The 24,739-nt window shown below is 37.3% G+C and overlaps 1 protein-coding gene across 2 annotated transcripts in view; it reads right to left on the bottom strand.

Moving 5' to 3' along the window:
• LOC124161083 (phospholipid-transporting ATPase IF-like) overlaps window positions 1–24,739 on the bottom strand; it is a 143,726-nt gene that overhangs the window by 6,392 nt on the left and 112,595 nt on the right. For both annotated transcript variants that reach the window (XM_046537267.1, XM_046537268.1), the window contains 17 exons: window positions 24,313–24,402; window positions 24,012–24,179; window positions 19,220–19,372; window positions 14,319–14,637; window positions 12,661–12,742; window positions 12,096–12,196; window positions 10,142–10,261; window positions 9,908–10,023; window positions 9,476–9,640; window positions 9,088–9,296; window positions 8,567–8,670; window positions 8,205–8,377; window positions 6,561–7,589; window positions 5,989–6,131; window positions 4,283–4,466; window positions 3,042–3,144; window positions 2,118–2,323 (listed from right to left, as the gene is read on the bottom strand). In XM_046537267.1, coding sequence (XP_046393223.1) covers window positions 2,118–2,323; window positions 3,042–3,144; window positions 4,283–4,466; window positions 5,989–6,131; window positions 6,561–7,589; window positions 8,205–8,377; window positions 8,567–8,670; window positions 9,088–9,296; window positions 9,476–9,640; window positions 9,908–10,023; window positions 10,142–10,261; window positions 12,096–12,196; window positions 12,661–12,742; window positions 14,319–14,637; window positions 19,220–19,372; window positions 24,012–24,179; window positions 24,313–24,402 — 3,465 coding nt within the window. The remainder of the gene's footprint in view (window positions 1–2,117; window positions 2,324–3,041; window positions 3,145–4,282; window positions 4,467–5,988; window positions 6,132–6,560; window positions 7,590–8,204; window positions 8,378–8,566; window positions 8,671–9,087; window positions 9,297–9,475; window positions 9,641–9,907; window positions 10,024–10,141; window positions 10,262–12,095; window positions 12,197–12,660; window positions 12,743–14,318; window positions 14,638–19,219; window positions 19,373–24,011; window positions 24,180–24,312; window positions 24,403–24,739) is intronic.

Here is a 24,739-nt window from a genome sequence, read left to right on the forward strand (position 1 = left end):
ACAATTGGGCCTATAATTAATTCAACTAACATCGCTTTACCCCCACTCCTGCTGCCAAGCGCTAGCTGACAATCTGAGGCATTTTGCAACATACAAGCTCTTTTCCACCGGATTTTCTTCAATTATTTTCAGTCCATCTTTGGGAGTTCTCACGAGATAAGCAGATGAATTGGAATTGCTATCAGGGAGAAACCAAATATTCTGAGAAAATATCCCTTTGTCTGGGACTGTAACAATAAAGATTTATAGCACCACTCATAAATTGTAACTTGATATATGTTTTCGGAAAAAAATACCGCATCAACTTCCGAGAAGCTCTGCTGCTCATATCGAGTTTTGCCAGAATGCAAATTCTCCGTCGTATTTTGACATTTATTTCTTTGCGTAAAATGCTTAAATAAACTCAGAAATACGTCGTGTTTGGTCTTATTCTTTTTGAAATTACGCGCACATTACTAATATTTCAATTCAATAAAGGTGTAACATCAATTGACGAAAGTCATTCTTTGACACCTTTTGTGCTAATAGATGACTCATGCAGCGGTTGACCTTCACAGAAATGGGGAACTTCGAAGCTGGTAGGAAAAAAAAAGGTCAGTGGGGGAGAAAAGGGAGGGCCCGAAACACGTTTCTATTGTTCTCGTGTAACTTGGTATTTTTTCGAAGCTAAGGTCTTCGTAATATGATCCCTGCGCGAGCTGTGACCTTTTTTTTATTTCGAAGAAGAGGAAAGCCTCAGAGGGGGGGCTGGTGCTGAATGGAGAGGGATAACAGATCTTGGGAAATGCGCTAATGTAAATATCCCAAGGTACTCACACAGCAGTTGACCTCCAGAAATGGGGAACTTCGAAGCAGGTAGCCAGAAAATGGTCAGTGGGTGATAAAAGGGTGGAGGGCGTGAAACACGTTTTTATTGTTCTCGTAACTCGATATTTTTTTCGAAGCAGGGGTCTTCGTAATGCGATCCCTGCGCGAGCTGGGACCTTTTGTTTGATTTCGGAGAAGAGGAAAGCGTCAGAGTGGGTGAGGCGAGTGCTGAATGGAGGGGGATAGCGGATCGTGGGAAATGCCCTAAGGTTGCTATCCCACGGCACTGAGGTTCTCCTGGTGGGGGGAATCGGGGATTTTCGGATTTTTTCACCTGACCATTTTCGGTTCCCCTCGTCGAAATCTTTTCACCACTAAAATCCCCGAATTTGATGTAATTCGTCAACTTGCGTAAAACGGCGCTGCGAGCACTTAATGACTAAAGTTCTCTACATTTTTCCGAGTCAACTACCAACGACGTGCGTGCGACAGTGTATGACGCGAAATTCAAAGTATTCGAGGTATTCGAGGCGGTACTTTTCGAATAACTATTCGAAACCTCGAATATCGAATACTTTCTAGTATTCGAGGTATTCGAGTATTCGCGGATACTATTCGCACATCTCTAATTAAAACATGTCGTACCGAGGAAATAAATCAGGGGAAGTCAACAAAGTCTTCTTTTCATTTTTGAATATCAACTTTGACGTAGTTGAGCCTGATACCATTGAACGAAAAATCCAGATTTTAAGAAATGCATCAGATTTTGAGGTTCAGTAAACTGAGGCTTGGTAATGTTTACTTTATCTTGAATACACAAATTGTATTCCTGATTGACTCTGTCAGTGTATCAAATTAAAAAACAATATGGGGGATCACTGAGGGATTTAGGATGTAGGTGGCTCACTGCCCATCTTGGTGGGAGTCCCACAGTTTCAAGGTGTTGCAATTCGTAATGTAATGATAGGAAATGTAAGTAACACAATTTTCCATTTATTAATGGCAATACTGACGACTAGACTATTGACCAATAAACAATCCAGCTTCACTTTGAATCCATTCGTACATGGTGGTTATTTCTGTTTTTCCGATTTTATGAATTTACCTCTATATTTGCAGAATGCTCATGCTTGATGGGTGGCCCAGGGCCCGAGCCCTTTGGGGCCCCCTTTGATCTGGCCCTGATCACTGATAAATCCCCAGAATTAACAGTCAATTAGGTAATTATTTTAGTGAAAATTATAAAAGGTGTTTCATCTAGAACTGATATATGTAGGTAAGAAATTAAAAGTTTTAATAAAATAACTTACCTGAGTGGAGAATAAACTATAAGCACCAAAACACACTTGAGGAGTATTGAACACTATATTTTTGTAGAAAAAATACTGTATTAGGGTTGCCAGGCGGACATAATACCAGTGGCCGTGGACCAGTAGAGCTTTTCGTAGGAAATGAAACCTAGCTAGGGCAAAATCTGAGCTTCGTGCTGCTTGTCTGCCTTCTTTTCCCATTAATCCTGCAAAAAAAAAAAAAATTCGTTAACGAAAGAAAGTTACCTGGCATATTTGATGCGCACTTTTTAAGGCTATCTATTAGGTATCTACTCTGAGTACTTTCTCAGTACAAAAGGAAGATGCCAAAGACAGTTCCAGGACCTCAATTTATAAAATTGCAATTGGGATAGGTTTATAAGCTATGATCATGGAATGAAAGTATTCCAGAGATCGGGAGTAAGTGTTCTGAGGAAACCTCTGCAAGTTTAGTTTGAGTATAAGTTAATATCAAATATGCAGACCATTTTTTTTCACTTGCTACATTGGAAGCAACTCTAAATAAATGTTACTGTTATCTCTTATTTTTAAAATCAAATTAAATATCATTACTTCAAGCATGAGCTCCAATAATATATCGCAAATTTTAGGAAAACTGTTAAGTCGCGGCCTTTCAGAAGGTTTTTAACAAGTATGTATAAATCCAATGAAAAGCATTGAAATGAATGCAAAGAAATTCTAATCAGAATAGCATTCAGATAGGCCTTAAACCTCTAACTTTAGTTGAATTTTTCATCTGTGATAATGGCAATGATGTTTGAAATTTGTCTTATACTTTAAATAGCACACCGTAGAAAACTGAACTGTTGGTTTTTTAATGAAGATTTGATATTGCTATGGCTTGCTTTGGATAAAATAGTTAATACAAAGCATGAATTTTTAAGCTGACCTCGGGATACTTACCTATACCTATGTGAGCCTCTTGTATCATTGAAACATCATTGGCTCCATCACCAATAGCAGCAGTTATTGGCTTTGTGCTCAAATGCTTGATTAATTGAACAACCTGCAATTGAATTATTTGGTAATTAGTTAAATTGAAAAGGTAGCGCATGTGCCTTTGTGTTATTAGAATTTAGCTCTTTCAGGTGTGAGGAATATTCTCACTATGTTTTTCAGTTTGGATAAAACAGGAGAATCGGAATTGATTCTATAGAGGGGTGACAATCTTGAAAAGAGCTCAGCTTCAAAGAAGCTTTGCAGGCTTCTCTGTGGACGTTTCATAAGGGCCCAAAGCTAATTCTGCAGGGAGTAGGGGAACCTCTGGACACACCTACTATCAGAGATGGGCATTATCGAAAATACTTGTATTTGAAATACGTATTTTCGATACTTTTGTAGTTTGTAATTTGTATCGGAAATACATTTCCTGAGAGTATTTTGTAACGAAAATACATCTAAAGAGTATTTTGTATTTTTTAAATACATTCAAAATCAAAATACATGTTTTTGTGCATAATTAGAAAGAGCGTGTGACGAGATGGCAGGGATCCCGAATGAGTCGGTATTACTCTGCCATCTATGTGACAATAAATTGCCCCTTAATTTACTTCTGTAACACACATAGGCGCTTGTATACTTGCAAAATGTAGTTGCGTGTGGAGTAGTTGGCGAAACGAAGTTGTGCATTGAGTAATTTGTGGAGGGGACTTGTAGAATCTTATGCTGTTCCAAAAGGTGCACGAGACATTTTTCTTCATTTTATTAAAGACATTTTGCCATGGATAATGGTATAATTGCCAGTTTCCTATAAATACGTTGTAAGAATGTTTGAGCCTCTCATTCTAAAAATAGTTCATATTTGAATTGATTTTAATTTTTTATTAGGTAAGAACTTCGGTGAAGGCATGTATTTTAATGGAGTATTTTGAAATTACATTTGTATTTAGTATCGAAAATACAATTTTTAGAAGTAATTTGTATTTTGTATTTGAAATACAGATTTTAATAGTAATTTGTATTTTGTATCTAAAATACATTTGACATGTGTATTTTGCCCATCTCTGCCTACTATACTATACCTATATTAGCCTTGGAAAAACCCTTTTTACACATATCCCTTTCAATACCTAGTGATGTTTCATTTCACAAAATAAAGAATATGATGAGTGATTTTGTAGATTGCATATTACTTTTATACTCACATTGCATTTCTGTAGTGGAGACATTCTACAGCATACTACTGCTGTGCAGGAGGTAGATATGGTTAAAAACTGATTCACTACATTTTTATGATCTGCTTGATCAGTTTCACATAATATTTGATGAAGGCTCATACCATCCACTACAAGTCCATATTGCTTATCTTTGTCTGACTTTATTTTTTCACTGAAAGAATAAAATATTGCATTAGAAATAAAAACAAATTTATGGCGTATTAGTATAGTACTATCAGATTTAATGAGATGTATGATGTAGGGATTGAATGGCATGTTAAAAATTGTAGAATGGTCTTCTCAAATACCATTATCATTTAAAATACCTGCGAGACTGGTGAAAAATGTGCTGGAATTGTGTTTTTAGTGTAGGGTGTGACACACAAGAAATATCATTGTCCAAGTCCCTAATATGTATTTTAATCTGCAAAATCAATCAAATAAACATCCAGAATAATATGCTTTGAATGGCATAATTATTTGAATATCCATGTATCATATAAATAAATTCATAGGTAAGGAAAGAAAGGGATGGGAACATATGATAGAAAAAGGACGAGGACAATGGTGCTGTGGTAGAATGTAGAGAAATTAGAGGATTAAATTATTATTTTAGGACTCTTATTGACATTACTTATTTATAATTTATGTAAGATGGTGACTTCGGTTGTTGTCATTGATCTAATTATGGTTCTAAACTAAGGTGAGAGTTATAACTTAAAATAAGTTTTTATTGGATGAGGCTAATCAGAGAAGTTTCTATTTTGAAGTATGTACTGATATTTTTTCGAAGCAGATGAAAAGTATGTGATTCAACCCAAGGGTTGGTCTGGTAGGGCAGGGGTGCAGCCAGGAATTAAGGCTGGGGGAGGTTTAGGTGCAACTAATACTGGGGTGTGTATAGGGGTTTGGTATACCCACCAGGATAAGCGGTAGGTGCGAGATTAGTAAATTGCGGAATTATAATGTAAATGGTTCAAAATGGTGAGTTTTACGGCTTTCTGAGGGATATCTTATTTATCCTTACGCTATTCTATTAGTGATATCAATCTAATTAAATAAAATGGATTAAACTTAAAAATCTCTCTGTGCTCTGGGGGGGGGGGGGGGGTTTATCCCCCAAAACCCCCCCTCGCTGCACCACTGTGGTAGGGTGGGGGTAGAGCTCAAGATGAGCTTAACTTCAGGCATGTAAGAATTCATGCATGAAGACATGTCTTCAGTGCAAGGAAGACATGCCCTTAATCTCCGGCCCACCTCTCAGCAAGGATTTTAATTTGAGGGAGTATCCAAAAGTTTCACCTGGGATTTGAACCTGGTACTGAATGGCACGTTGCCAAGTGCACTAAATACTTCATGCTCCCTTATTTAAATAATTCTTTTTATGTAAATGCGATGGTGGTTGGCGTAACATGGTGAAACTCCTTCATGATGCACAAAGGTTAAGAAAACACTTAGCTGTTTCACAAAATAAAATATATTGCGACCGGTTTCGATACAGCGTATCATCATCGGCCAGATGATGATACGCTGTATCGAAACCGGTCGCAATATATTTTATTTTGTGAAACAGCTAAGTGTTTTCTTAACCTTTGTGCATCTTTTTATGTATTTCTTTATGTGTGCATTGGTATCTAATATTTAAAAAAAATATTACTGTGTTAGTGTGTTCTTGGCATAATTGCTACACATACCTGAGAGTATTTAGAGCCTGGCAGCACGTATCATATTTAGTGTGCCCCGTAAGAAATAGTTGTTTGGTTCCAGATTTGAAGTGGCCACAGGAGAAAGAAACGTTAACTGCTGTCTCCACTTTATCCCCAGTTAGTATCCATATCTGTCAAATGAATACCATGTTTTGAGGAGTTAATATTTGTGAAATTGATTATCATGAAACAGTAGCCTTCAAAACTAGAAATCGATATTATAAATTAATAGCTTGAATTCTATTTTGGCCAAAATATTGTAAATCAAATTAACCTCTTTAAAGCTGAGGTCATATATTCTTTTGAAGACAAGTTAGTTGATTGGTTGGCAGGAAAGGTGGAGGTACTTATTATGGTGGTAGTATTAGCCTGTCTTTAGCAATTGACATAAGCATTTTGTGTTGCTTGGCATACCATTCTAGTCGCCATCAAAGTAAAAAAACATTCAGGAAGCATTTACCAAATGTAAATGAATTGCATGTGAGTTGTATGATGTTTTCATGATTCAGAAATTTAAGTCAATACCAGAAGTGGAAATACTATTTCAATTTTTCTCTTACTTTCATTCCTGCAGCTCTTAAACTTTCCAGCGTTTCTGGGACATATTCCTGTAGTTGATCACGTACAGCTGTTGCTCCAAGAATTGTCAGGCCACTTTCAAATGCTAAAATGGCATCACTGTTTTTCAAACCACTGTCTCTCCTTGACAATGTGAAAGACCTCACTGACTCTGAACTTTCTTTGGCATTCAGCATAGAACCCTGTCTACTCAGCAATCTCTTTAGCATACTTACACTGCCCGCTCTCTCCCTCCCAAGATTTGACCTGGGTCCCATCTCAGTATTATGCCGTGGTCCATAAATATAGGCATAATCTGAGCTAGACTTACTCCTTGAGTGTTGCATCACTGCTCTCTTGTTTACATTAGTGGATGTAATTGTGGCACTGTCTAGGCTGGCCTTTCTCTCTTGAAAACTGGTGTCCACACTGTCAAAATTATTTTGACAACTACATATTATTTTTTCTTTAAAATCTTTGAAAGAATTTATATCATCTTCACTAACACTTTGAGCTATTTCTGTTGAAGCGTAACCAAATTGACTATTTACATCACTATGAGAACACCTTTTGCTTGCACTATCTTCCTGCACTAATGGGTCTGTAGCACTGACAATGTTTTTATCCAATTCGTAATTATTAGATGAGGGAGGATCAGTTTTGCTGGAATTAGTGTCCATTCTCGGGGAAAAGTGGGATGTAATCCCATTCATACCTATATATGAAGGGTTTATGACTTCATTTGAATGACTCTTTGGAACTGCTTCCTCTTCTTCAGTTCTGCTGAGGTCAAAAGCTTTTGCCATGTCTAAAACTCCTCCAGCAGAATGATTTCTAGAGTGGCCAGGACGGTGCGTTAAAATGGAATGCCTTGGCTGTGGTGGGATGGCTCTTATTGATCCAATCAGTGACCTCCTCTTTGAAGTGGCAACTGCCTGACGTATTCTGTCACTCTGAATGGCTGCTGAGAGCTTGTTGAAGTCCTTTTTTGTTAAAACACGTCGGCCAACCATCAGTGTCCTTAAACCCCTCTATTAGAAAAAGGAAATCATTATAGTATGTAGTAGGTTATGTACAATGTAATGAAGCAAAATCACACATGTTATTAACTGTATCTTTTTTAAATAGCAATGCAACTCATTATATGAAGGATATTAATCATGAAATTGGTTCATGTTTGGCTTTTCAGTAGTGAAAATAGTAACTAAAATTTTCATCCCCATAACTGCCTCATATTTTATTTTTTGCATGGTAAGTGTAAGTACTTAGATTTAAAATATCTAATTCTTTATCAGCATAAAAGGTCATCATTTTCATTTCCATTGTTTTCTCTTATGATAGAACTAATTCTTCAAGACTTGGCCTATATTTAATGCAAAGTTTAAAAATCATATTTTTTATAAATGCATTCAAATTGAATGTCATAAGCCTGGAAGTATATACAGATTTATTAGAACTGTGACTAGGAGCAGGTTGTAGGCAGTGGCAATCTTCGAGGTCATTCTGGAATTAGTAATCTACATATTAACTGTGAACAATTTCAAGATAAGGTATCTTGGAATCCACTACTTTTTTATGAATGAGGTAGTGAGTTTCAAGATAACCAGAACCCCACTCAAGAGAGAATAAATGCACCAAATACTCACTTGTGCAAAGTCATCAATGTGCTTTATTGTCTCTTCCTTTGGCCCATTAATGGACAGCTTCTCTAATACTGTTTCAGCTCCTTTACAATAAAGGAGAACTGTGGAATCACAGGATTCAAGTTGTCCATTAATGCAAACAACTTCTTCTACTGCAATAGACATTCTACTCCTCTCTGAAACAAATTTGTTTTGCATTAAAAAACATTTACTGGCCTTACCCTACTTGTAGTGATGAATCGAAGGTGATAGAGAAGGAATATCTGCGTAGGAATATGCATTACTTATTGATTAATCAAAAATTTATGCACTCTGCTAGACTTTTTATCTGCTAGTGTAGTCCCAAATATAATGATTCGTCTTACCTGAGGAAAATTCAAGAACCTCCAGTCTCATGAACATGCGTACTCTGTCTTTCACTTTAACATAAAGTACATCATCTTTTTCACCAAGGTAAGTTACTCCGCATCTAAATGTTAAGAATGCACACCAATGAGTTAGGATAACTATATAATCTTCTTAGAATGACTATAATTTTACAGTATTTTTGAAACCTGCATGAAGCCAAACTTAATTTTAATTTCACAATACATATATTTACAATTGGAAGAAGACTTTTAATACATTTCTCTCTTAACTTTAAAAGTTATGTCCATGATGTCTTGTCAAAAAATCTTTTGATGCTGTGTGTGGCATAATAAATCTGAGTCCTTTGCTCTTGGCTGAGAAAAGGACAGTGTGGGTAACTGTCAAATATGTCTTGGTGCTACTAACATGATCTTTATTGATGTTAATTTCCAGCTCCATTGATTTTGCAAGATACAATATAGAAATAATGACATGAATTGACTAGCATTTTTATTTTGCAATAACATTGGATGATTACCTGCGAGCTGCTTCCAGAAGGGCTTTCTCATCAGGACTAGATGCTTGGTAGACAAGGCATGTAGGATCTCTTGCTGCTATGTCTTCATTCTCCTCATCCTCAATGCTATTGCTACTGACAGTATTTCTTAGGGAGTCAGAAGACTTCACTTTTTCTACTTGGGCTGTGTGGCACAATGCCAGAGCAACAAAAAATTCTTCAATTTCTGCCTGAAAAATATTCAAAATATTTAATTTTAGAATTATGTCTATCAGCCGCCTTGCATGAAACCAATTCAATTCTATTTTTCCCAAATATATTTCAAAATTTCATTGTTTGTCCTGGTAATAGCTGCTAGTTTATAAGTTTGCAGGGTAGTTTCTCAACTCATTATGACATGAAGACTTACACTCATAAATGGAATTTCGATTCCATTTTCTTCTCTTCCATCAGCTTTCAACTTTATGAGATGTCCTTTTGTTTCCACATATGTTTCCTTGTTGATTGAGCATCGTTGGAATTCCATCAGGTTCTCTGTCAGGGTTCCAGTTTTGTCAGTGAAAAGATATTGAATCTAAAATTGAAAAAAAAATCAATTAATTATGACAGAGCATTAATTATGTACATTTTAGATGGGCTTATCTACCAAATACATAGATTTTTTCCTTGAATCAGTCAGTACTGAAAATCAATACTGCAAGTATATATGTATTCAATTTACACGAAAAGCAAATTTTGGTCCTTAGTCTGCAGGCTACTTGAGGGCAGAAATGGAAGTCTCAAGATTTTTCTTCAAACCAAATTTAGTTTTAAAGTTTAAAACATCTTCACACATATTTACCTGTCCCAATTCCTCATTTAAGTCTGAAGTATTACACACAGCAGCTTGTTGTGTCTTTTCACAGAACATATCTGCATCCCAAATGAAGAAAAAAGTTCCAAGAAATTTTTGAAGCTCTGTAATAAAGCAAAATTTTCTTTTATAGGAAAAGGAAAAAATATTGATTTAGTTAATTTGATTTCTCTCCGTGAGTGCTTTAAAAATTAAAAAAAGTTCTCTTAAAATATTACTCACCTATTGTAACATACAGTGATATTGGAATGAGGTAGTTGTACAGTATAATGAATGAAAACACATCTTGAACAACTGTACTTGTTGTTGCTAATCTCTTAGGCTCTCGCAGTGATATATTGACTGTGGAAAAAATTGTATTGTAAGTAAACTTGTCATCATTCTGTCAGCTACAACAATATTTAGCAATGCATTGAAAATATACATGCATATGTGATACTTTTTTAAGTTCAAAAATATTAAATTTTTTATTTACATTAAAGAAAAAATGTATTAACTGCTGTGTTCTGTATCACTTACGAAACACTCTCTTAACCCCTTCCCCACGAATGATGAAAAGCAGCTAATTTTTTGTTGGAGATTGTTCTACGTAAGCGTTCGAATGCCGAAAATATATAATTCCTTGCTCTCCCCCATTTATGACGGCCACGGGTTCGCGAATTCTTAGTTTCGGGACCCAGCAAAGCAGAACTTAGGCCGTACCTTCAAAACCCTGTAGCAGGTACCCAGACCCCTTGTCTTGTAGTACCCCTCTTAGGGGTAAGGGACCGTGGTCATTCAGTTGTTCATTCAGTCAGTTTTCGAAATAAACATTTGTTCCTTTCTCATAAAATATAAACTTAGAATTGACTTTTTTGTCTTTTGATAAGCGTTTACAATTTTTTAACAAAATTCTACGATAAATATTAACTTATATCTCAATTTCATCATAAACATCAACATGGAAATTGTTAATGTTAATTAAATGCATTAAAATTGATGGTAGAGCTTCATTCAAAATTTGAAAATTCTCAGAATAAAACGAGGAATTCAATTCAAAATCTGTAATTTTCATGTAAGCAACAATTTATGTAAATGAAGTATGATTGACCGCAAACGAATGCCACTGGTAGCGTTATAAAATGCAAAAGGAGGGAGCACAACTACCCTTGGAGTCCGAGATAATGCGGAGACCCTGCTGGGAAGGGTCAAAAAAGGTTGGTGCTGAGCATGCATGATTATCAGTCAGACCCTTCTTAATGAATGTCCTGCAAAAATGCTCCATTAGGGCAAGGAAGAGGCTCTTGGGGCTCAGTACAGCAGTCATGCGAAGACGAGAACTCCACCGTCTCAAAAGGGTTAAGGGCATGTGTATAAAGTGAATGTAATATCGATTTTTACCCAACTTAATACATACATACATATACATATTCACAATAAGGTGCACCTACGTAAAATTTAAAAAGTTAGTCTGATCACAACAGACGTGAACAATTTCTGAGCTGGTTTCTCAGGTTGAAATTTGTTAGGCATTCTTATTTTGGCACATTGCTAACTCAATATAATAATAATAATAAATTTATTTCACCATTGGCAAATTATACATCTGCAAGGCTAAAGTCAATATGAGATACCAGCATACATACATGATTGAATATGAGATACCAACATACATACATGATTAAAAATTTTCCAGGTTCTTGGGAATTCTCAAGATAATCATTTCACTATATGTACAAAACATTAGAAACAGAGCTGAAAGGGTTATAAACATACTAACAGAAAGTATGGAAAATTATAGGCATTCAAGTTGCCATCAAGAAAATTTCCTTTATAATGCATCCTCCAGGTATTCATTAATACTGTAATAGCATTTTTCAGCTAGGAGGCTTTTTAGTCTCCTTTTGAATTCGGAAGGTGATTTGCAATTTTTTATTTCATCGGGAACTTTATTGTATAGGATCGAGGCAGAGTGGTAGGGACCTTTTAGGCAGAGAGAGCTGGAATATTGGTTGGAATGGATGTTATTTCTAGAACGGGTGAGGTGATCATGGTAGGTAGAGTTTTGAAGAAAATGGGAAGGGTTTGCTTTGACAAAACAGGCACATGTAAGGATATATAAAGAAGGGAGGGATATAGTGTATGCATGAAAGCAACAGGAATAATTCACCAGTAGAAAGATGGAAATGATACTTACTCGATGCAAAACTTTTATCTTGGGTTAACTTCAGGGCTAGAGATACTACAATTTCAATGATCATTATGACAAGGAAGAAAAACAAAAAACCATTGATGGCCCTGATAGAAAGAAAAGATGTGCATTAATATTTGCATATAAATTCATCACTAGATATTATTATGGCACTGGGAAAAGAGTTGAAACCAAATCTCCATTATCATGTACAAGATTGGAAATATTATGCATATTTTGACCAAAATATAATTTGGTCATAATTGCTCAGGCATTTAAAATTGAAGCTTTCTCATGATGATCCAAATATATCCTTTTAAGTTTTTTCCTGTACTATTGGTACATACTGTAAATGAGAGTATATTTTATTTTGAATTAACAGTAATTTTGAAATGATGAAATAATATTATTAATTTTTTGAAATTTACTAATGTGATATTAATTTAGGGTTTATGCATGCTTCATGCCTCTAAATATAATTAGAATTACCTAGCACAAGGCCTACAGTTTCATTTTTGTATTGGGAATTTTAAGAAATTACTTGTGACTTTTATTTTGAAGGTACTCTTACCTTTCAATGGAGGAAAATTTGTTCCTTGTGAGTTTGGAATTAAGGGATAATTTAGTTTCTTGTCCTGTGTAGACTGAGCAGCCTGAAATGAATTATGATGGTACCATCAATTATTTGAGGGTTCTTTGTAACTTGAGTCAAAATATAATGTGAAAATTTTATATGTAATTATAATTACATGTAAACATTTTAATAGTACATATTTGAATTTTAAAATTCTATTTGAATTGGATACAATAATTATAACTTTTAAGTCAATTTTAATATAATAATTACATACAGTATTAATAGGTTTTTAAATCAATATTCATATTATATCACTGGTTATGAGACTTGGTGTTAGATGGAAAAGGGTTAATGAAGGCAATAAGGTCATAAAGTGGGATATAGAAGCTTTGAATGAAACTTAAAAAAGTGAGTATGTATCAGGAACTGGTGCTATGGGTTAGCCAGGTATTTGGTTAGGGGGCGTCCAAAACCAGGAGGGAAAATTTTTGAAAGAAAATAGGGTACTAAGTAGAGCATTTTGAACTAATTTTTACTCTTTTCATAATTGGAAAAAAACTTGATTTTTAATTCAAATATTTTGTAAATTCATGTTTTATCAATATTCTGTTTTGTTTTATGCAGCAAAGTATGTACAGTGGAACCTCGTTAAAGCGAGTACGGGCTATAGCGACACCCCCGCTATTACGAGAGATAGTCGATGCACCGTCAATTGACCCTATAATAAGCGTGTTAAAGAATTCGTTTTTACGAGACCCTTTCGGTGTTGGCTCTCGCCATAGCGAGGGTTTTACCGCCGGAAGACTTTCATGAAGACTCCTTAACCTCTGTAATTGCTAGCGATCTGTTAGAAATGAAGTTAATGGAGTGCTCAGTCTGAAATTTATGTGGTAAACTGTCGTTCGATAAATATAATGATGACGAAACAATGCTTTGCATGATTTTTATTCAGTGCGGCGCTTATAAATTGTTTGAATAGTTAGTCGTTATTTGAGTAAGGAAATTTAGTGATGCAAAAAAACATCGCCTTTCGTCTGGATTTATGCTTACGTTTATCGGATAGATGTTTATCTGTCGCCGCACCACTCCTGTTCCGGTATATCTGTTCGCAACAGGTATATTGGCTATTATTTGCTCCACCTCCGGTAAAGCGACAATTCGCTATAGCGAGTGTTTATTAGTGCACCGTGGGGTGTCGTTATATCGAGGTTTCACTGTAATTGTGTTTTTATATTTCGGGGGTAAGGGGGAGGGTATGGACTTCCCCCCTTGCTACTGAATCGATGGAATGGTAAATGGGAAGTATGAGGTGAATATGAAGAAGGAGGTGGAGGGCCTGACCCCTTATCCCCAAAACGAGGATTATATTCACCACTGGAGGAGACAGAGGGTGTGCATGGAATGAGTACTTAATAGTGGAGAGGAGATGCGAAAACTGTAATAGAGGGAAGGATGTTTGGTAGTTATTTGGAAGGGGGGTAAAAAGCAGGATTCTGGTATAGAATGAATGGTAAAGGGCTTTATCCTGAATTAAAAAGGAAAACTCGGTTTGGTACTGATGACTGTGGAATTGGAAAATTTTCTGCGAAACCTCACCCTAACCAACAGATTACTTGTTATGATAGGTTTTACATAATTGAATATTTACTTACCATAGATAAATTCTGTATTCTTTAGCCTTGCACCTCGGAGCAGTAAGTTGTCGATGGAAAGTGAAACCTTGGGTTCACATTTGAACTTTGTCCTCAAGGAAGTGCGAAATGCTGCACGTCCGTCTGCCTGATTATCCGAGTTGTCCTTTTCATTGTTATTTTTCATCAATTTATGTCCATTGAGGAGCTCAATGGTGCCACTGAAGTTGTATAAATCTGGAGTTGGTTCCTCACAAACAATTTTAATTTGTGACTTGGCCAGCTGTGATTCAACACCTGGACCACCTAAAAATCTAAGAGGGCGAGGACACTGGAGAGTCTGAAATGAAATGATTTTTGGTGAATTTAGAAATTTTAGTTTTTGTATTCAGCCTATAGAAGTCTATTAAATAAAGAGAATTATCATCAATTTTCATTACTGTAGGAGTCTTCACTTGGCGCCAAATTATTAATTTTTAACGATATATTTTTTTATATTTTGTCTGCAGAGCCATAAAAGTTTTACATCACACCCATTTCTATCTCTTCCTACCAAATATTTTCTGAGATACTAGTGCATGAAGCTTTAAAAAATGTCAACCCAATACAGTGCTGCTTAAGTTTGCCGCATGGAATCAAGCGAACGACCCAGTCTGAGCAGGAATTGCATTAATGAATGAAATACTTTAGAAAGGTTTATGTGAAATATCCATAATCATGGTTTGAGAAAAATGGCCTGAAAATCCTTGCTGGCTCCCTGAATTAGTTTAAGTCAATATGATTTATATGAAATATCATAAGGCCAGGGGTGGTCTGAGGTGCATCATGATTAGAGGCCCTCGGCTCATGCCCCCCCCCCTTACCAAGGAATTCAGGGGTCCTAATCCGGAAAATTTTAGGAAATGTTATGCCAAAGTTGACGCTTCTCTGGCTCCTAAAATCTAGGTAAAAGTTAGTAAAAATTGAAATTTTGCTAGGAAAAATGCTATGAAAATTGAGAATTTCATAGCTTATAATATTTAATAATGTATTATAGCTCTATTATAATTTGAGTGAATTTTCTCCTTTAAACTGCAATGAAATCTTAAGAAAAAAACCTCTAAACCTGAAACCTTTTCGAATAACCTTTTCAAAAAAAATATCGGGTTCTCTATTATTTTCTGACAACTTTTATCTTATTTATGTTTTACATAACTGTTTTAAACTAAGTATGTTGTAAATAAAATAACTAATGAAAACTTCGAATTTTATAATAGCAAAAAAAACATTGGTTCAAGTAATCTGAGTCTTCTTAATTACACCTTTCATACGTTTCACAACAGATGCGAGCGTCGTGGGGGCACCCTAAGGTCGGGGCCCCAAGTGATTGAAGACAAGCCTAGTCATAGCTTTAAAATGAGACAAAATGGCCCTACGACTGTTACATGGAGAACTATAAGGAATGTTATGATTTGAGGCTCAGATTTTTAGAAATTTATGCAAAAAATAAAAATCCGAATGAATGGATAAACTTTTTCTGAAGTAAAAAAGTCCTAGTGTATGTAGTTTGAGGTGAATTAAATACTCTTAAAGTTTGATCAAAATCTGAGACTCTAAGGTTAAAAAATTTGTTAAATTGAGGTGGAATAGCCCCAATGATAAAGTTTACATAAAAGAATTCAGATTCAACAACCTGGAGTGCAATTAAGCCGCTCTAAGATTTTCAATCTTGAGGACTAAACAGGTACAAGGTGATGCCCGAAGGCCGTTGTATAGATAAAGTTCCATCCTAGGGAGAACACCATAAGGTCAAAAAGACGTCTTCTAGGCGTCTTATAGGTTTGGCCAATGGTTTTACTTTAGTTTTGAAAAGAAAAAAAATGACCAGCAAAAATAATGAGCAAAAGTTGTTTAAATAGTTCAATTAGCAGTTCTAGGACATTCTTGAATTTTCATAGAGATTACTCGTTAATTCAAAATATATTTACTTCATCATTAACGTGGCCTATGTTTAGTTTTGAAATGGTCTAGAAGACGTCAAATAAGACGTCTTCAAAAGAGGTCGAAAAGACATCAAAAAACGTCATTTAGATGGTTAGAAAATCCTATCGATCTCATAATAATAATACCTATTCCCTAAATTTGCCCTGTGCGGGAAAGTTGCCAGCTTATATCAGGGTCTAGATCCTATTTTTTTCAAAATCAGATATTGTTGACCACTGCCGCTATGGTCCCCCCTGGTGATTAGGCAATTTCAACGCCTGTGAGTAATGTTGGATCATTACTCAGGCAATATATATTTACGTACCTTGTCCTTGACCATCAATGATTTTTAATTGTAGAAGAGAATAGTGGAAATTGCGTCCGATTTTTTTCGCGCGTTCCTTCTTGATCTGGGGTAGGTGCGCATTGTATGTACGCTCAAATCGTAAAACTCTCCTATAATATTTGTGGAAACGCCGTTTATGAGAGGGGACTTCCTATTCTTCCTGAAGGTCATTTTAATTGCTGAATGGAAAGCTCACTTGGCACTAACCAGTCTTGTCGGCGTGTGAAAATCACACATCGGAGCAGGGTCGGCAGCACCTTTAGCGTGCGTTTGTGGTCGTCCGTGTTATTCTATTCCTGGAGAAAGTACTGGTCACATGTTTGAAAGGGCTAGCGACCAGCAAACGAGGCCTCTAGTGGCATTAGGTATACATAGGTTTATCAATTAGCTGTAGGAATATCAAGAGATCGAAGAAATGCGATGATGAATATCCTGAGTCGGCATTTGAACAGTATTCAACTAGCATCTTTATTCTATTATTTTGACGGGATAAACGCGGTAAATTGGAATGTAAGCCTTCTCGCATTTTGGGATCTGGAATCTCGTCAGGGATTCTATAACATACACATAAAAATCTAAATCGAATCCGAACTACGTATCAGTTGAATGCAATTATTAAATATTAATTTTGTTCGAATTCCTGAGCAGCACCGAGATAGATTGTTACCTATCATATTCAGATGTACTCACCCAGCTGTAAATTTTATGAAATAATAATATTTTTCGAGTCTTACCGCGTGGTTCAGGTTTCATCCCTGCGTTTCGCGATCTCTGCTGGTTGCTTCTTCAGAGGTATTCTATCATCCTATCACCTCCGAAGAAGCGATCAGCAGGGGTCGCGAAACATCGGGATAAAACATGAACCACGCGGTAAGACCCGAACAAGTTTATTTTTATCAAACCATGGACCGCGAAAGCCTCAATGAAGAATTTCTGAAATTGCTTCCTCTCTATATAATTTAAAAGTAAAAAGTATATTTGAATTCTGAATTTTTTGGCAACTTTACCTTTATTTTTCCATTACCATTTTTTCGTGGGGATACTAACCAATCGCGTAGTCACATCTTTATTGGCTCTCTCACTGACCAAGGATGCTTCCACCTTTAAGTTGATTTAGGTAAGTTAGGATAGATCTCACCTCGGAATAATTCTCTGGCATGAGAATTACGACTGGGGAGGGGATGTATAACCGTGTCCGTCCGTGACACCTCGCTCTGTGAGGATATGTGTCGGGGTATCCTACGGCTTAGCTCGGGATTTGAACCCAAACCAGTTGTCTAAAGCTCCACCCACTCAACTTCCACGCTCCCAAATTTTCATACATGACGTTGATTTTTTTCGGCACCCACATGAACAGCTGGCGCCTACTATTTACCCGTTTCTACTTAGGTATATCTTCTTTACACAATGTAATGCTTTTATTTGCGCTCACCTTTGTCTGACTTTAAGGCGAAGGGTTATTATTTAAGTATTCTACCGATTAAGGTATGTTTCCATGGAGGACTTAAGAAGCATTTTGGCAGCCTCCCCTTCCTTTCTGAGTTTCCCTATTCAATTCACAATGAGGCCTATTCCCTTTCATTCTATCTAAAAAATCCTATTATCCTCCTCCCTCTCCCTTGTTTACCCAACATTCTACCATCTAACACTATTTTCAACATCCCCTCCCTACTATGTACTCGCTCCATCCAGACCATATGTCTCCTCCGTATCTAATCTAGAAGCTCTTCACTCTCCATGATCATCACTTCGTCGTTCCTACTCATCTCCGTCTACTTCACCTTCTCAACTCTTTTGAATCTATATGCCATTTTTCATAAATGCGGACCGTTAATGAGATGCAGTATCCCAAATATGACCAATATTTCAAAAACACGCGCGATCTCGTTTGTCTTCGAAAATATTTTAATTTAAGCAGGTGTTGTTGCGTTGTAGAATGATTTTTGTGGAATAAAATACACAATATTCCTTTGGAAATAATATACTTTTACATAATTACTTAATGAAAATAGTTTCATCGCCTCAAATGCTTATGCATTTGAATATCTCTCTTTTTATTCTCATATTTTTGTCAGTCGACGCTCTGTTCACATGACCGATCTCGCTTTCGTTGCATGGTACGGCTGTTGTTTTCTCCGCAATTCTGAATACACCACTAGGTTATCCCTTCATCTCGTAAAACTATTGTGGAGAGCAGGGGCGCAGCTAGGAATTAAGTTTGGGGGGGTTTAGGTGCAACTAATACCGGGGTGTGTGGGGGTATGGAATACCCACCAGGATAAGGGGTAGGTGCGAGATTAATAAATTGCGGAATTTTTAGATAAATGGTTCAAAATGGTGAGTTTTACGGCTTTGTGAGGGATATTTTATTAATCCTTACACTATTATATTAGTAACATAAACCCAATTAAGTAAAATGGATTAAACTTAAAAATATATCGGAGCTCTGGTGGGGGGGGGGGGGGGGTTTATCCCCCGAAACCCTCCTCGCTGCGCCACTGGTGGAGAGTTCAATGAGCATGACCCATTATTGATTGTAGGTTGTATAATTTTCGATACGAATGTGGCCAGGCTAGTCGGTGAAAAAAATTAGTTTCATTGGATTAGTTCTTACTTTCAAGTTTGTTTCTCCATCCAGATTTGCCGTGGTGACGTGCGCTCTTCCATCCCTTCTGCTGCTGACTAGTAGAATCATGTCGCAAGGCAAATCTTCTCCATCCTCCACACGTATGATGTCACCGACCATCAGGTGTGAGCATTCCACCGTCTTTTAACCATGGTGAGGAAAAATGAGAATAACAATTGTTAAACAGATAGGAGTGATTGCTTTAGGCTTTACATAGAAGCACAAAGAAATTTTTGTCTTAATTTGGCAATGAATTGTCTTCCATTAGACTCCTACTATTTAATATACCATGAAAATAACAAGTTGTTTGAGCGAAAAAAATGCTTGAATTGGTGGAAATAAAATAAGTTCGAATAGGCATAGTTTTTTATGTGTACTCCTTCTCAAACTTGCAATAACAAAAATTGGAATTTAAATCTGGGAATGTGATAGGAATCAAACCCTTGTATATCGAGGACGAGATTTGTTTCACTAGCTGAATAAAAATAGAACGGGTATGTCTTTCGGGTTAGGCCAGGCAACCAAAATTTTACAAATGGATTAGATATATTTTCCTCATGCTTGACAACATTTGGCAATATTTAACCCCTCTGTTTAATCTGTGTCCTGCTGATTCGGAAGATTTTACTGGGCACATTTAGCTTCTTCAAGTGCACAAAGGTACTGCTGCTCCGAGGTTACACGCCGCGCTTAACGGTATGCCGTGTCGGTACAATGTTATGGTACTACGAAACACCAAGTGTCTGCGACCTGAAGACCGCCTTCCTCCCCCAACTGTTAGGTTGGGTGAAGGACCTTCCAAAGAATTTAAGAGCATCTCAAAATGCTCACTTGGATCTAGACGTCAGGCATGGGTGGGAATGTTCACCATATCCAGTCCCTATATCTCTTCTTTCTCTCCCCAAACGAGGGCAACCTGTCGATTTATTTTTTATAAACGATTGCGTATTGAAAAGTAAGGTGTCCTATTTAAAAAAAAAACAGAATATCAATTTTTTCTTAAGTTGGCGCACATCATTGGAATGGCTGATTATTTAAATATTTTTCTGCACAGTCGCCTTGATTATCAAATACTTTTTGCATCTTCGTAACCAGCTTATTAATACCGTCGTCGCACCACTCCTCCGCCGCGTCGCCAAGCCAACTGACGTCTCCGTCTTGCACTTACTTGTCTGCCTTGAATTTCTGTCCCCGAATGAGCTTTTTGAAGACGGGAAAAACGTGGTAGTCGCTCGGGGCAGCTTTCGGGCTGTAAGGAGTGTGGTCGATGATTTCCCAACCGAATTTATCGAGTAGAGCTATCGTTTGATGACACATATGGACGCGCTTTTCTTGTGTTCATCAGTGAGCTGCTTAGGAACCCAGCTGGCGGACTCCTTGTTGTAACCGAGGACCTCCGACACAATATTCTGCACGGAGAAGTAGCCACACTCGTCATGAAGACCTTACTTTATCTCATGAAGGGTTATTCTTCGGTTATTGCGCACCATCTCGTCAAATCGAGCAGCCGTTGATTCAGGCAAATTCGGCCTCCCCGACCGCTGCTCATCGTTGAAGTTTTCCCGTTCATCAGAAAACTCCCGGCACCATCTCCGCACGTACATGTGGCCATTTTAATCGTACAATATCACTAACTGGTGACAAATTTCCATTGAAGAAACCTTTTATGCTTTCAAAAATCGAATGACTGAGCGTACTTCGCACCTAGCGGGCGAGCTAAGAGTGCTCTCCATCCTAAACGACTGCTACTCAGCGTCTGAGCGGCCTAAGGTCAGGTGAGTGGTCCTACACTTTGACGAAGGAAACAAGGAATGCAGTGCTGTAGTCATGTTTAGCCTAGCGACTCGCGTTCGGAAATGGCGACGTTGGAGACCTTACTTTTCAATACACCCTCGTAGAACCATTTTGCGCTATTGCTGTTTGATTAAGAGTAGAATTTTCTTTCGCCTACAATTGGCGCCAACAGGTATAAGCAGGCCCGGAACTAGGGCGTGGCAGAGGAGGCACTTACCCTGGGCGGCAGATTTCAGGGGGTGTTAAAATTTGAAACGTTTATTTTTAAAAGTTACTTAATTTTTCTAATTAAATTACTAAGCAATAATTATTAATTTATACATTATTAAACAATGATATTAATAAAAATTCTTAATAGCAAATATAAGCTGTGTAATTTCAACTACCGCATCTCAAAAAAATAGCTTACCTATAAGTTATATCATAGAGTAAGAACATTCCTACTATACATACATACTCTAGGGTTCTATTTTTGAGATGCGGTATCCGTATACGTATGTATTTTATTTTAGTGGTAGAGGAGAGGGTGAGGGGTTCAGTGCTGGGGTGCGGCAAACAGATCTCTGCCCCCCGGCAAAATTCCCAGTTCCGGCCCAGGGAGAACCACCATATATCTAGTCCCTATTCCCACTCTCTCTCCCCAACCTAGAGCAATCCGTCGATTTATTTCTTTTTGGTAGAAACATTTTGCGCTTTAGGTGTCAGAATAAGAGTGGAATTTTCTTTCCTCTATAAGTATCGTAAACAGGCACCAGTCCCGTGATAAACAGGCGCTGAACTTCCTTTCTTTTAGATTGTTGGTTTACAAGAGATTCCTGTCTCGGAAGAGAGGGTTCTTGTCCCGCATGACTCACCCCCCCTCTTGAATCCGCCACTATTTGAAGCAGGGTTGCCATTTTTCGCAATGGATTTTCATGCTCTCGAATTAACCCTTAGAGTGCCGGGTGGCGCTATCGCGCTCCTATCTCTCGCGAAAAGTACCAGGAGCACTGTCGCGCTCCTTATGCAATGTCACTCTTAGATGCTGATAATTAACTAATCATACAATTGTCAATATTCATTTTATTTTTACATCAACTATTTTCTTTGAATTATAAAAATTAACTCATATTGCCAAAAATTCGTCAAATAATATAATAAAAAGGTGAAACCATATATACTAAATATTTCCTAAAGTTTTTGAACAAATACCTTTACTTGTTTTTGAGACCTAATTTTTTCCCTAACCTACTGCAAAATCAGCAAAAATGCCTCGGCACTTTTGGCATAGTACCTAGAAAATCGGTTGGGACTCAAAGGGTTAAAATCGCTGAAACAAGGATTCGAACTATTATCATGACCACATAATTATCATCAAATGTAGTTCGGAGGAACTTCTCTTTAATAATGTGATATTTGAGTGTAATCCTGGGATTTATTGCCTGAGGATCTAGAAAATCATATGATCGTCGGTTGGAAATAAATCACCTCTTATGTTGCTAAACCGCCAATACACCGGAATTTTTCTCCGTTATACGCATTTCGATCTTTTTATGGCTATAAAACGATTCGCAATAAATCATTAAATAAATATGTGAGCTCCGTGCTCAAGCAGATTAGACCTGTTTTTTTGTACCGTTTCGAGCTGATAGTGCCATTTGAGGCATGACTCTTTTCTGTTTCAAGTGATAAATAACTTGATAAGGGAGGGAATAGAATTGACTCTTCATTTTATCTTTAACTTCCGTTGCTTAATCAGTGTATCATCGTGTACGTACAAAATGACGAAGTATGGTAGAATTACATTAATTTCTGGTAGATGGTAATCTTTGATTAAGAATTCAGGTTTCAGCACTGTATAATATACACGCACACCAATTTTTTCAAAGGAAAAATGAAACCTGATGGTGTAAGGAAAATGGTAACACAGGAAACTTTTATGAATTATGGTTACATTTTCGCTAAAAAATTTTGGCTGTGATGGAATTGATCATCGTTATTCAGGGAAGTATGATATTAATTATGGATTGTTACGAAGTGGTCATTGATTGGCGATAGAGGGCATGTGGGAAGTCAAATTCTCTGACTGCACGATTACGTATTTTGAGTTTATAATAGCACCATGAGAGAGTTTCGCTTTCCTTACTCGAACAGGATAGCCCCGTGATAAAGATGAGGCGTTTAAAAATCCGCGGGAATTATTAATTTGTAGTTCTCAAAGGCTCTAATTAGAACGAGATTTGTATACTTATCTTAAATATGTCGAATCAGTCCCTTTAATGTGATCACTGCTGAAGTCTGCGAGCGGTAATAAAATGATGGGTATAACGAGATGTTTAACTCATCAATGTGTTGATTTACCCATGTTAATAATAATGAATTCAAGAATTAATTAAAGTTTTTTTTCCAATTCTGACAGCAAAAAGTAGCTCAAAAACAGATCGGATGCTTTCCCGGCGTATGCTGGTAGTGAAGGCTATTCGGGTTCTCCACCAGGTAATCTCCTCCATAGCTGCCGACGTTTCGGGCTACGAGTCGTACTCCATCTTCAGGGCTGATTGTCATTTCTCGGAAGGTGTTCGCTTTATATAACGTGCCGGGATGTCAGGTTCCCTCTTACCCTCTGTTGAAGCCATCGCTGCCTAACCGCCATCTCTGTTGAAGTTCAACAGAGATGGCGGTTACTCCCTTAATAACGTATGAAGTTCAACAGAGATGGCGATTACTCCCTTAGTAGCGTATGGAAACCCGTATTGAATAAAATCCGATTGGCTGATGCCAAGGGCCAATCAGAGGGAACCTGATATCCCGGCACGTTATATAAGGCGAACACCTTCCGAGAAATGACACAGCCCTGAAGATGGAGTACGATTCGTACCCTGAAACGTCGGCAGCTATGGAGGAGATTACCCGGTGGAGAACCCGAATAGCCTTCACTACTAGCTCAAAAACACTTGCAGCTCCAAGTAACAGATCATTACTATTTGTAAACTGAGGCTCTACTCACCATTCTCTTTCCGTTGGGGTCAATAATGCTGGCTGGTGCCTTGTTAACCTTCGCATCTGCTCTATGCCGTAGCCAATCCTCGTATCCTTGCTTCACTGCTGTTACCATAATGACGAAAGCCAGTGGCAAGATGCTGGTGGTGGCCGACACTGGGCTGTCTGTTGTTAGCTGATTGCGAATAGAGACAGGCAAGGAATTTTAGCTTCTTGGAAGAGAGGTACTTAAATGATTGATTCGTACTAGTCAACTTTTGTATACAATTGTGCGTAAATAGTGATAATTGGTAGAACGGGACACTCACTTGTATTATTGTGATGCATAAGAAATAGAAGTTTGCTATCCGGCGAAACTGCTCAAATAGGTTTCTTGGAATAAAACTCCACAGCGTGTACTGCAAATAAAAAAATGAAATGCAAAGGAAAGTATTGGTAAAATGGCAATAAAGAGTAGAATAAAAATAAAAATAATAGCATTTTTGAGACATCCTATGATATTCAATTACGGAGAAAAAATGGAAGAAAATGGGGGGGGGGGATTTTTTTACGCAGGGAATTTCCTCCATGGAATAAGGGTTAATGATTCAAAACAGTAGTGTTTCGAATAGAAATACACGCTGGGTGTAAGCTGATTGCATTGGATTTGACCTGCGGGTCGATTATGTAAATATTACAGGTGCCATAAGCGGCAATCATCATTAGTGAGCCGCGCCAAGGTGCTTTCTCTCCGTG

Source organism: Ischnura elegans, chromosome 6 (genome assembly GCF_921293095.1).
Source record: "Ischnura elegans chromosome 6, ioIscEleg1.1, whole genome shotgun sequence".
Taxonomy (NCBI): domain Eukaryota; kingdom Metazoa; phylum Arthropoda; class Insecta; order Odonata; family Coenagrionidae; genus Ischnura; species Ischnura elegans.